Genomic DNA, 13531 nt, shown 5'->3' on the forward strand with positions numbered 1-13531 from the left:
CTGTCACAGCTTGCGGCTTAACAGCCTGGTGCCAACTGCACATTGATCCTCGATTGGTCCGGCAATCTCCTGGGCCCTACGAAAGTTCTCAGGAGACTGCGAGAGCAAGGAGGGGGCCGAACTTCCGGCTAACTTTGCCACAGTGAACTGAGCCAGAAGTGGGAGTGGGAATCTGTCAAAACCAGGTACCCGCTCCCCCATCCCCCCCAAAAGGTGCCAAATATGGCAGTGGGGGGGAGAGGAGGCAAATAAGCGGAGCTTCCACTTTTGAGTGGAACTCTGCTTTAAGATGCAGCTTTTCAGATTGCTAAACCTCTGCCCATCTTTACTTCTGAGACACTGACTCTCTAAGATGCTCTTTTTATACTCAATCATGTTACTGACCTGTTAATAATTAACCTAATTAGTTGCAAAATGTTCTTCAAGCTCTTCCGTTAGCCCCACTTACTTTGCCAGCTTTTTGTTGCCCTCCCCAACTTTTCAGAGACCTGTTGCTGCCATCTATTTCTAAGTTACATGATTTTTTTCTTAAAACAGTCCATTTTCTCAGGGTAAAGATTTGATATATTTTATATTTTCTATTGTGAAAAAAATATGGGTTTATGAGATTTGCAAATCACTGCATTCAGTTTTTATGTATATTTAACACAGCCTCCAAACTTTTTTGGAGTTGGGGTTGCATTTATTTTACACATTTTTGCTAAATCCTTCAGACCTGCATTATTTTATTCTATTTTATAATTCTGTATTCTCAGACAAAAGGGGAGTCATGAGCCCCCAAAGCCTATTGGCTTGTTTTCATGTACAGTAAATAATGACTGGACTCCATGTTGGGTTCTCTCGTCCTTTCTACATTCAACAAAACTAATCTGGGGGCAATTGAGGACAGCCCAAGTGAAAGAGAGCGGCCTATAGATTTGGAATTGCAACTTCTATTTTTTCTCAAAAATCTGGTCCAGGTCTCTACCAGCACAATCTCTGTTAACCTCTACATATGTCAAATGTACCCTGTAATCTCTCCTGCCCAGAAGGCATTTATACCTAGAAGGCTCCTTACCAGCACAAGAACAGAGGTACATTTTTATGACAAACCAGCATTAGGGCAAAGCAAAGGGATGATCATAATGCCTAACTGCATGTATACTGTGTCTTTAAATCCTTTCTTTGGGCCAAGCTGGCCCAAATGTACAATTTCCTTCACTAGCAGATGCAGTGCCTGCAAGCACTATATATATATATATATATATATATATATATATATATATATATATATATATATACACATACATATATACACATACATACATATACACACACACACACACACATACATACATATATATATATATATATATATATATATATATATACACACATACATATGTACACACGCACTGTATGTAGTATAAGCTACATACTGTATAGGGGCTGATTTACTAAAACTGAGGCACTCAGAATCTGGTGCAGCTGTGCATAGCAGCCAATCAGCTTCTAGCTTGTGCAATTAAGCTTTGGCAAAAAAGCCTGGAAGCTGATTGGTTTCTATGCAGAGCTGCACATGATTTTTCATTCTCCAGTTTTAGTAAATCTCCCTCCATAGTATACAGCTGTGTTCCAGCAGCGGTGATAGGACTTCTCATCCCGTTTCCAGTACAAAATCAAGTCGGACTAAGCACTGCTCTGCCATTCACAGGAAGCTTTGTATTCTATAAAATGACAACAAAGCTTCCTCTGTTTGGCTAAGGTGGAGAGCCAATTTCAGTCAATCAGGAGGAAGCTTTACATACATTCGGAGAATACAAAGCTTCCTGTGAATAGCAGAGCAGCGCTCAGCCCAACTCAGTTTTGTTCCAAAGGTGGAAAAGGAAGCCTTCACACCACTGGTGGAACACAGCTGTAGACTGTATGTAGCTGGTACTACAGTTTACACAGCGCCCTCAGCCACTGCATCTGCTAGTGATAGAAACATAGTTATAGTCTAAATGAAAAAAAAGACAAAAAGAAAAAAAGTCCATCCCGTCCAACCAATTGGTCCAAACTATTTTTTAAAAAAATGGGAAACATGGAGTAGGCTTTAAAGTGCTATTAAAGTAGAATTCCAGCTTTACTGACTTTAAATCGTCCATGCGGGCCAAGCTGGCCCAAACCAACTATTTCCATGACAGAGCTATGCGACTGCTGTGTGCGCTGTAATATATTGTAGTAGCGTTAGTCCTCATTCACACTGGACATTTTTACAGCGTCTGCTTTTGGCTTTTGACGTTTTTTTCGACAGCCAGTAAACCCCCCAGCATGTTATCCTATGTGTCCATGCACACAAAGACTGTAATCAGAGTTTTTGGCTGGAAAAAAACCCCAGAACTAGTGGGTTTCTAGAGGCGTTTTTTAGCTGTAAAAATGCTCTAACGCTGAAAAACGTGGCAAAACGCCGTAAATCGTGGCAAACCAGCGTTTTTGAACTTTTGTTAACCAAAAAAAAATTGGGGGGGGGGGGAATAAAAAAAACGCACAAGTGAAAAAATGCAGCTAAATGCTAATACAAATATGCTAAAAAACCCTCACATTTTTAACATGACTTTACACAGCTAACATTACCAGCGTTATTAAAACGCCCCGTGTGCATGGAGCCTTAAGCGGAACTAAAGGCTTAATACTTTGTCTACTGGTCCTGCACCGGCATCTTTTTCTGATGGAGGATGATGTCCCTCCTGCACATGCGCAGGAGGCTGGCATCCTGGTACTCAGAGACCGGCCCGGCGCTGTAAGCGGAACTGCGCATGCACAGCTCAGTTTACAGCACTGAAAAAAAGGCAGCGAGCAGGCAGACAGGGCCAATTTGTTGCAGCAGAGACATGCATGTGCCTTCTGCAATAAAAACTAGCATGCGCACTGTTTCTTACAGTGGATTTCAGTTCCACTGTAAAGTGGTAGTAAACTTGTGTTCTTTATTTTTACCTACAGGTAAGCTTACCGGTAGATACATTGCAGATCTCCACAATGTGCACCATTTAGGAGATATTCTAGTGAGCATCAGCCGGTGATGTCACCGGCACATGCGCTCTGCAGGAACGGCATACCAGTGCCATTCCTTCATAGCTGTGTGCCACAGCAGAGACATCCAGGCACATGCACCGGAGTGACATCGCGGCTCGGCCATTCAAGCGGCCGCAGCCTGCGAACCCAGAAGGAAGACCGGGTGAAGATGGAAACCTCTGCAGCGGTGACAGGGTGCTACTGGAGGAATGTGTTTTAAGGTAAGTACTTCATAATGTGCTAATATGTGATGCCTACTAGCACACGTGTGTCAAACTGGTGGCCCTCCAGCTGTTGCCAAACTGCAAGTCCCATGAGCCATTGAAAGTTACCAGCATGACTCCCAAAGGCAGAGGCATGATGGGACTTGTAGTTTGGCAACACCTGGAGGGCCGCCAGTTTGACACCCCAGCGACATTTTATTACCTTGCAGGGGTAAACTTTTTTTTTTTTACTTACTAGCACTTTAACTACATACAATAAGCAGAGCTGTGTCCTGGCAGCAAGTCTTCAAGTCTGCTGCCAGAACTAAAGAAAGTTGGACTGAGTACTTCTCAGCCATTCAGGAGCATCCTTGTATTTTTACCAATGAATGTAAGGCTTCTTCTGGTTGGCTGGGGTAGAAATCACGATGTCATCTACCTGCCTCTCCACAAATCAGAGAAAGCCTTATTCATTAATAAAGATGCAAGGCTTTTCCTGAATAGCAGTGCAGCATTCAGTCCAATTCTCTTTAGTTGCAGCAGCAGAGGAGACGTTGTCCATACTGCTGGCAGAACACAGTGCCACATACTGTATGCAGCAGATGCTACTACACAATATTACAGCGCACACTGTGGTCGCATTGTTATGTAATGGGAATTCGTTTGGGCCATCTTACTATTTAAAGTCATAATAAAGCTCAAACTACAGTTGCAAGAAAAAGTATGTGAACCCCTTGGGATTACGTGGAGTTTTGCATCAATTGGGAATAAAATGTGCTCTGAACGTCATCTAAGTCACAACAATAGAAGAACACAGTCTGCTCTGTGTCCTCCCATGTACTTCATTCTTGTTTCATGTTTTCCTTATTGTAGATGTGTCAACAAAAATGTTAGCCTGTGCCAGAGATTTCTGTATGTCTTTAGCTGACACTCTAGGATTCTTCTTTACCTCATGCAGCATTCTGCGCTGTGCTCTTGCAGTCATTTTTACAGGACGATCACGCCTAGGGAGAGTAGCAACAGTGCTAAACTTTCTCCATTTGTAGACAGTCTGTCTTACCGTGGACACATGAACATCAAGGCTCAAGGAGATACTTTTGTAACCCTTTCCAGCTTCATGCAAGTCAACAATTCTTGATCGTAGGTCTTCTGAGAGCTCTTTTCTGCGAGGCATGGTTCACATCAGACAGTGCTTCTTGAAACCAGTAAAACCAAAACAGGTGTGTGTTTTTTAAGGGCAGGACAGCTGTCAGCAACACATCCAATATCATCACACTGATTGGAGTCAAGGTTGGCTCACTCCTGGCTCCAATTAGCTCTGGGAGAAGTCATTAAGCTAGGGCCTCACATACTTTTTCCTCCCTGCACTGTGAATGTTTACATTACATGTTTGTGCAATTAAACCATGGCAACATCTAATGTGTGTGTAGTATTATGTTCAGCAGACTGTGTTCTTCTATTGTTGTGACTTAGATGACGTTCAGAGCACATTTTATGCCCAATTCATGCAAAACTCCACGTAATCCCAAGGGGTTCACATACTTTTTCTTGCAACTGTATACTTTAAACCCCAAAACAGAAAAATGATTATATTGCAGCTTACCAATTCTAGATGTGACGGCTGTCATTGGTTTCCTTTTTATTTTTTTTCTTTCTTGCCTTTATTTTCCCCTGGTGATCCGGACAGTAAGGGAGACTTCACACTGCCCGACTGCACTTTGGCTGCAGCACAGTCTACTGCGGTTTTGATGCAGGTTAGCTGAAATTTGCCATAGACTTATCATGTTCTGCTTTTTTGGTGCTTTTTCTGAAGGTGCACCAATAGTCCTGCAGGCAGGACTTTAGGCGCGCTTACAGAAAACGCACAAAAACCCCGAACATATTAGAAGTCTATGGTAAAGTGCAGTTAACCTGCACCAAAACAGCAGTACACTGCGCTAAGGCCGAAGCCTGGCAGCTGAGCGTGAAGCTACCCCAAGTCTGTTATTTTTTTACCATTCTTTAGGACACAATATTTGCGTCCAAGCGCAAGTTTTTCTTTTTTTTCCCAGCAGCTAATTTATGTCAATGGGCCACCAAAAAGTATGCCAGCCACGATTTTTAAAACGATGATGTACCAAACTGCATGGTACAGTAATATTGTGGTTTTTAGTAGCCACAAGTGCGCCAGCGTTTGCTAGAGGCGTGGTGATGCCACTACACTGTGGAACTAAAGGCAACACCTTTTTTTTGGTCATTTTGATAGAGTAAAGCCTCATTGATCCAATGAGGATAGCGGATAAATGATCGTCCATTTTTGGGAGGTTATTTGCATGCTAGTCTCATATCGAACGTAAAGAAGTTACTAAAGTTACAAATTCTCATGAGACAGAATACAACTTCGGAAGTTATATATTGTATTGTTTCGTTTCAGAGAATGCGTGGTTTTGGTCATTCTATTTTTCTCTGACAAAATACTGTGCTGATTATATAAAAATTGTTCATTCTAGTACAGGAAAAAATTTGGTGATTGTCCCTTCGGATATTGTCAAACTGTTGTGATTGGCTCTTGAAAGCTGTGTACTAACAATCAGATTATCGGATGACTGCTTCGAAAGCGGTATTTTTCCTCCAATTTTCTCATCATGTGTACTATGGATAAGTCTAGGTTCACACCTACACAGGTTGCGTTTGATGCGTTTCGTTTTTGCACTTGCTTTTTTAACACGTTCTTTTTTCTGTTTTTTTTTCTTGTTGCTAGACGCATTTTAAAAGCAAAATGCACCAAGAACGCGATACATGCTTTTCTGCAGTGTTCCCATTAAAGACTATAGAACCAAAAACGCAACATTTTGCATTCAAAAAAAGTCCCTGTCCCTTTCTGAAAAATCACCGGGTGAAAATGCTGAGATGTGAACCTGTCCCATATGAAATCATGTTAAAGCGGAGTTCCACCCAAAAGGGGAAGTTCCGCTTTAAAGATTGGTCCCTCGCACCCCATTAAAGGATGGGCACCTTTGGGGAGCGGGTACCCGAATTTGACAGGTACCCTCTCCCACTTCCGCTGCGATCGCCTAGGAGATCGGAAACGGAAGTTGTCCTCCTACTCTCCCTCCCCGAAGTCTTGTGGGACATGTGACAGGTCCCAGAAGACGACGGGGCCATTCAGGAAGCGCTACTCGTGCATGCGCCGTGGGCACCCGGCTGTGAAGCCGCAAGCAGTCACAGCAGGGTGCCCACACTGAAGATGCCGGCGCCCATAATACAGGACGGCCGGTGACACAAAGCTGCAGCAGGGGCAACAAGGGATCATGGGGCAGGTGAGTGGCTGTTTTTTTAAAAGTCAGCAGCTCCAGTTTTCGTAGCTGCTCACCTTTTTTTTTTTATAGAGTGAGTGGAACTCAGCTTTAAATGGACTGTACTGTGTTTCTGCAAAATGCTGCAGAAAACGCTTCAGTGTGAACCTACAGTTAAGGGGGGTTGTAACCCCTGTCAATTTAACTTTTGCCATGTGTCCCATTGGGGGGAATTCCCTTCACTTCCTGTCCTATAGCCAAACAGGAAGTGAGAGTAAAGTGAGGGAATCCTTGGGTGTCACCAGAACTAGTGTTCCCATTGGAAGATTCCCCCTCTATTACCGTTCTGGTAACAACTCAATATTTGTGGTTTTTTTTATTTTTTTTTATTTTCACTGTCCAGTGGAGCTGGAATGGCTGAAATCCGACAAGGCGGTTGTACAGAAGTCAATCGAGAGATCAACTTCTATAAAAACTACCCTGCCCACACATGGCCGGTCCCTGCTGAACAGGATGAATTTCAATGTACACTGCAGCTCCTAAACGTGAATTTAGGAGCTTTTGGCGTTTTTTAAGTCCCTGAACGCAATAAAACCCAATCTTGTCTATGTACAAATAGGCTTTTACCTGAGTTAAGGAGCAGTTAGACGTCCCTCACCAGAACGTAGAAGAATCACATTCAGGAGAAGAATGTTTTGGCCAACAAACACCAAACGCGGCAAAAACACCGTGCAAATGCGCTTAAGTGCCAGTCGCACTTAGCACTTGGGAGATTACTCATTTCAATTGCAAGCACTCTGGCCAATGAAATGAATAAACATCCAAGCACTAAATGCAGTCCCGCATTTACACGTGTTTTTGCAGTATTTAGTGTTTTTTCTGCTGCCAGTAGAGTTTACGTCTATGGCAGTCCCAATGTACATGTAGCCCACACTCCCCTCCCACCAGACTGACAATGCTGCTGTCTGCTGTGCCCCCTGTGCTCCTTCATCCAGAGTGGGGGCGCTCTAATACAGGAGGTGTGTTACTGGGCAGATCACCAGGTGAAAGCAGAGGAGAGAAAATCCTAAAAAAAGAAAACGAATGTAGCCACAACATCTAATGATTGATAAGCTGCAATATGTTACAATTGGGCTTAAGGATTTAGATAGATATCACATTAGCAATGAACACTTCATACATAGCATGCGTACATATAAATATATTCAAACCACATTTTGCATTGAATAATAAAGCTCTACAGGGATGTATTTCACTTTGCAGAGATTATACAGTCATATTTGTAATGTACAGCGCTGAGCGAACCATTGGAGCTTTATAAATACTGTATAATAATAATAATAATATGTATATAATGCATCACATGGACAATGACCAGCCCCACACAGCTCAGGCATGCAGAGTGTCGCATGTATTTGTATAATAATATATATATATATATATATATATATATATATATATATATATATACACACACACACACAAACACACATGGCATGTGCTGGGTGATATATATTTATGTATGTGTGCCGTACGCTGTGTATGGAGGGGTGTATAGGGCGTACACTGTGTATGGAGGGGTGTATGGAGGGGTGTATAGGGCGTACGCTGTGTATGGAGGGGTGTATATGGTGTATGGAGGGGTGTATACGGCGTACGCTGTGTATGGAGGGGTGTATATGGTGTATGGAGGGGTGTATACGGCGTACACTGTGTATGGAGGGGTGTATATGGCGTATGGAGGGGTGTATACGGCGTACGCTGTGTATGGAGGGGGGTATACGGTGTATGGAGGGGTATATACGGTGTACGCTGTGTATACGGTGTATGGAGGGGTCATTACGGTGTACGCTGTGTATGGAGAGGTGTATACGGTGTATGGAGGGGTGTATACGGCGTACGCTGTGTATGGAGGGGTGCATACGGCGTACGCTCTGTATGGAGGGGTGCATACGGCGTACGCTCTGTATGGAGGGGTGCATACGGCGTACGCTCTGTATGGAGGGGTGCATACGGCGTACGCTCTGTATGGAGGGGTGCATACGGCGTACGCTCTGTATGGAGGGGTGCATACGGTGTATGGAGGGGTGTATACGGCGTATGCTGTGTATGGAGGGGTGTATACGGTGTACGCTGTGTATGGAGGGGTGTATACGGTGTATGGAGGGGTGTATACGGTGTACGCTGTGTATGGAGGGGTGTATACGGTGTATGGAGGGATGTATATGGCGTACGCTGTGTATGGAGGGGTGTATACGGTGTATGGAGGGGTGTATACGGCGTATGCTGTGTATGGAGGGGTGTAAACGGCGTACACTGTGTATGGAGGGGTGTAAACGGCGTACACTGTGTATGGAGGGGTGTATACGGTGTATGGAGGGGTGTATACGGCATACGCTGTGTATGGAGGGGTGTGTACGCTGTGTATAGAGGGGTGTATACGGCGTACGCTGTGTATGGAGGGGTGTATACGGTGGATAGAGGGGTGTATACGGCGTACGCTGTGTATGGAGGGGTGTATACGGCGTACGCTGTGTATGGAGGGGTGTATACGCCGTACGCTGTGTATGGAGGGGTGTATACGCCGTACGCTGTGTATGGAGGGGTGTATACGCCGTACGCTGTGTATGGAGGGGTGTATACGCCGTACGCTGTGTATGGAGGGGTGTATACGCCGTACGCTGTGTATGGAGGGGTGTATACGGCGTACGCTGTGTATGGAGGGGTGTATACGGCGTACGCTGTGTATGGAGGGGTGTATACGGCGTACGCTGTGTATGGAGGGGTGTATAGGGCGTACGCTGTGTATGGAGCGGTGTATAGGGCGTACGCTGTGTATGGAGGGGTGTATAGGGAGTACGCTGTGTATGGAGGGGTGTATAGGGTGTACGCTGTGTATGGAGGGGTGTATACGGTGTACGCTGTGTATGGAGGGGTGTATACGGTGTACGCTGTGTATGGAGGGGTGTATACGGTGTACGCTGTGTATGGAGGGGTGTATAGGGCGTACGCTGTGTATGGAGGGTTGTATACGGTGTACGCTGTGTATGGAGGGTTGTATACGGTGTACGCTGTGTATGGAGGGGTGTATACGGTGTACGCTGTGTATGGAGGGGTGTATACGGCGTACGCTGTGTATGGAGGGGTATATGGAGGGGTGTATACGGTGGATAGAGGGGTGTATATGGTGTACGCTGTGTATGGAGGGGTGTATATGGCGTACGCTGTGTATGGAGGGGTGAATATGGCGTACGCTGTGTATGGAGGGGTGTATACGGCGTACGCTGTGTATGGAGGGGTGTATAGGGCGTACGCTGTGTATGGAGGGGTGAATACGGCGTACGCTGTGTATGGAGGGGTGAATACGGTGTATGGAGGGGTGTATACGGCGTACGCTGTGTATGGAGGGGTGTATAGGGCGTACGCTGTGTATGGAGGGGTGTATAGGGCGTACGCTGTGTATGGAGGGGTGTATAGGGCGTACGCTGTGTATGGAGGGGTGTATAGGGCGTACGCTGTGTATGGAGGGGTGAATACGGTGTATGGAGGGGTGAATACGGCGTACGCTGTGTATGGAGGGGTGAGTACGCTGTGTATAGAGGGGTGTATGCGGTGTACGCTGTGCATGGAGGGGTGCATACGCGGTGTATGGAGGGGTGTATACGGCGTACGCGGTGTATGGAGGGGTGTATACGGCGTACGCTGTGTATGGAGGGGTGTATACGGCGTACGCTGTGTATGGAGGGGTGTATACGGCGTACGCTGTGTATGGAGGGGTGTATACGGCGTACGCTGTGTATGGAGGGGTGTATACGGCGTACGCTGTGTATGGAGGGGTGTATACGGTGTACGCTGTGTATAGAAGGGTGTATACGGCGTACGCTGTGTATGGAGGGGTGTATATGGTGTACGCTGTGTATGGAGGGGTGTATACGGTGTACGCTGTGTATAGAAGGGTGTATACGGCGTACGCTGTGTATGGAGGGGTGTATATGGTGTACGCTCTGCACGGAGGGGTGTATATGGTGTATGCTCTGTATGGAGGGGTGTATGGTGTGCATGGAGGGGTGTATATGGTGTATGCTGTGTATGGAGGGGTGTATGCTCTGCACGGAGGGGTGTATATGGTGTATGCTCTGCATGGAGGGGTGTATTGTGTAGACTGGGAAGACATGCTGGCACAGTGTAGTGAGGTGTGATGGACATGCTGAGGGCAGAGTCGGGCACACAGGTAGGTACATGAGCTCAGTTGCTCGGGTCACTCACTCTCTCCCTAGGCGGACGCCACAATAGCCGGGTTACACACTCTGCACAATGGGGACCAGACAGCGCTGCGCAGCTGCAACTCCTCCCCCCTCCGGCATATTGCGTTACGCTTTACGGCCGCGACGCATCGCCATCTTTGTAAAGGGCAAACTTGGAATCAAGGCTTTCAACTAGTGCGGTCGCCATTTTTGAAGAGGGAAAAAAATCAGTGGCCCGAAGCGTGATAGCTGAGACGCCGGTCATCTTTGTTGAGGGAAAGAGATGTGCAGTGCTGTGATTGGAGTCTATAGACTTGCTAAGGAGACAGGAGCGGTCTGTTTAGAAATGTACAGACACAGAGACACACACAGACGCACTCTCTCTCTCTCCCTCTCATTTTTGTAAATATTTGATTCTATCTTTTCATGTGACAACACTGAAGAAATGACACTTTGCTACAATGTGACGTAGTGAGTGTACAGCTTGTATAACATGGAAATTTGCTGTCCCCTCAAAATAACTCAACACACCACCATTAATGTCTAAACTGCTGGCAACAAAAGTGAGTCCACCCCTAAGTGACAAGGTCCAAATTGGGCCCAGTTATCCATTTTCCCTCCCTGGTGTCATGTGACTTGTTAGTGTTACAAGGTCTCAGGTGTGAATGGGGAGAAGATGTGTTAAATTTGGTGTTATCGCTCTCACGCTCTCATACTGGTCACTGGAAGTTCAACATGGCACCTCATGGCAAAGAACTCTGAGGATCTCAAAAAAAAAAATTGTTGCTCTACATAAAGATGGCCTAGGCTATAAGAAGATTTACAAGACCCTGAAACTGAGCTGCAGCATGGTGGCCAAGACCATACAGCGGTTTAACAGGACAGGTTCCACTCAGAACAGGCCTCGCCATGGTCGACCAAAGAAGTTGAGTGCACGTGCTCAGCGGCATATCCAGAGGTTGTCTTTGGGAAATAGACGTATGAGTGCTGCCAGCATTGCTGCAGAGGTTGAAGGGGTGGGGGGGTCAGCCTGTCAGTGCTCAGACCATACGCCACACATTGCATCAAATTGGTCTGCATGGCTGTCGTTCCAGAAGGAAGCCTCTTCTAAAGAAGATGTACAAGAAAGCCTGCAGTTTGCTGCAGACAAGCAGACTAAGGACATGGATTACTGGAACCATGTCCTGTGGTCTGATGACACCAAGATCAACTGATTTAGTTCACATGGTGTCAAGTGTGTGTGGCGGCAACCAGTTGAGTACAAAGACAAGTGTGTCTTGCCCAGTGGTGTCCCGAGGCAGGTGCGGGTTGTGCAGTCCATACCGGGTGACACCAACCGCATGGGGTGACACCGGATCTGCTCCACAAAAAAGGAAAGTTGTAAAGCAAGCCAATGATCCCCGCAGGATGGATCAGATCTGTGGATTGAGCATAATGGATCAGTGTCCTATCCATTATGCTCAATCAGCAGATCCGATCCATTCTGCGGGCATCGTCGGAGGGGGTGTCACCAAGTGTTACAGCGCCGGGTGACACCAACCCTAGGGACGCCTCTGGTCTTGCCTACAGTCAAGCATGGTGGTGGGAGTGTCATGGTCTGGAGCTGCATGAGTGCTGCCGGCGCTGGGGAGATACAATTCATTGAGGGAACCATGAATGCCAACATGTACTGTGACATCCTGAAGCAGAGAATTATCTCCTCCCTTCGGAGACTGGGTCACAGGGCAATATATCAACATGATAATGACCCCAAACACACCTACAAGATGACCACTGCCTTGCTAAAGAAGCTGAGGGTAAAGGTGATGGACTGGCCAAGCATGTCTCCAGACCTAAACCCTATTGAGCATCTGTGGGGCATCCTCAAACAGAAGGTGGAGGAGCGCAAAGTCTCTAAGATCCACCAGCTCCGTGATGTCGTCATGGAGGAGTGGAAGAGGACTCCAGTGGCAACCTGTGAAGCTCTGGTATACTCCATGCCCAAGAGGGTTAAGGCAGTGCTGGAAAATAATGGTGGCCACACAAAATCTTGAAACTTTGGTCCCAATTTGGACATTTTTACTTAGGGGTGGACTCACTTTTGTTGCCAGCGGTTTAGACATTAATGGTGGTGTGTTGAGTTATTTTGAGGGGACAGCAAATTTCCATGTTATACAAGCTGTACACTGACTACGTCACATTGTAGCAAAGTGTCATTTCTTCAGTGTTGTTACATGAAAAGATAGAATCAAATATTTACAAAAATGTGAGGGGTGTACTTTTTTGCAGTATGTTCTAGGTCCTGTTTACAATGGGCGATTTGGAATCGCTGGCGGAATTGCCTGGGATTCTGCCTACATTTACAATCACGATAATATCGTGGTCAAATACTCAAAGTGTGTTTGGGTGCCATTCATTCATAATCTCGTGGAAATCACAGCGAAACACGCCTTTAAAAATTGTGCAAAGCTCATCACCCAAAAAGGAAAAGGAGCTTCTTTTGGGTACAAAAACACATAAAGCAGTCCATTGAAGGGAATGCGCTGGTTTATGCACAACATGTGAAAACACTTGTAAATCTCACCTAGAGTTGATCATTCCTGATAAAGGAGATTTGAATGGGGCCTTAAAGAAAATACCCTGGGGTACACCACAGAGAAAGTGGGATAAAATAAGACCCAATGTTTGTGTGACTAAAATGAAGCCCATTGATGGTGTCATTGAGATAAAATATGTCCCATCAATGGTGTCAGGGCTACCAATATGGGGTTAGCACTGGCTCATCAGTTCAATGGGG

General features: G+C 45.9%; 1 protein-coding gene across 7 annotated transcripts in view; it reads right to left on the reverse strand.

Annotated features, from left to right (window-relative positions):
• The window catches only part of PHF14 (PHD finger protein 14), a 370565-nt gene extending 359691 nt beyond the window's left edge, over nt 1–10874 (reverse strand). For 6 of the 7 annotated variants that reach the window (XM_089654588.1, XM_089654587.1, XM_089654589.1 and 3 more), the window contains exon 1: nt 10778–10863. In XM_089654588.1, the coding sequence (XP_089510714.1) occupies nt 10778 (1 nt within the window). In that variant the 5' untranslated portion in view covers nt 10779–10863. Of the gene's footprint in view, nt 1–10777 lie in introns of all 7 variants that reach the window. The other variant, XM_089654591.1, reaches the window with a different exon arrangement.
• Nucleotides 10875–13531: the final 2657 nt, after the last annotated feature.

The sequence above is a fragment of the Staurois parvus genome, unplaced genomic scaffold (genome assembly GCF_062004578.1).
Source record: "Staurois parvus isolate SC_StPar_1 unplaced genomic scaffold, SC_StPar_1.0 ptg000779l, whole genome shotgun sequence".
In the NCBI taxonomy this organism is placed as follows: Eukaryota; Metazoa; Chordata; class Amphibia; order Anura; family Ranidae; genus Staurois; species Staurois parvus.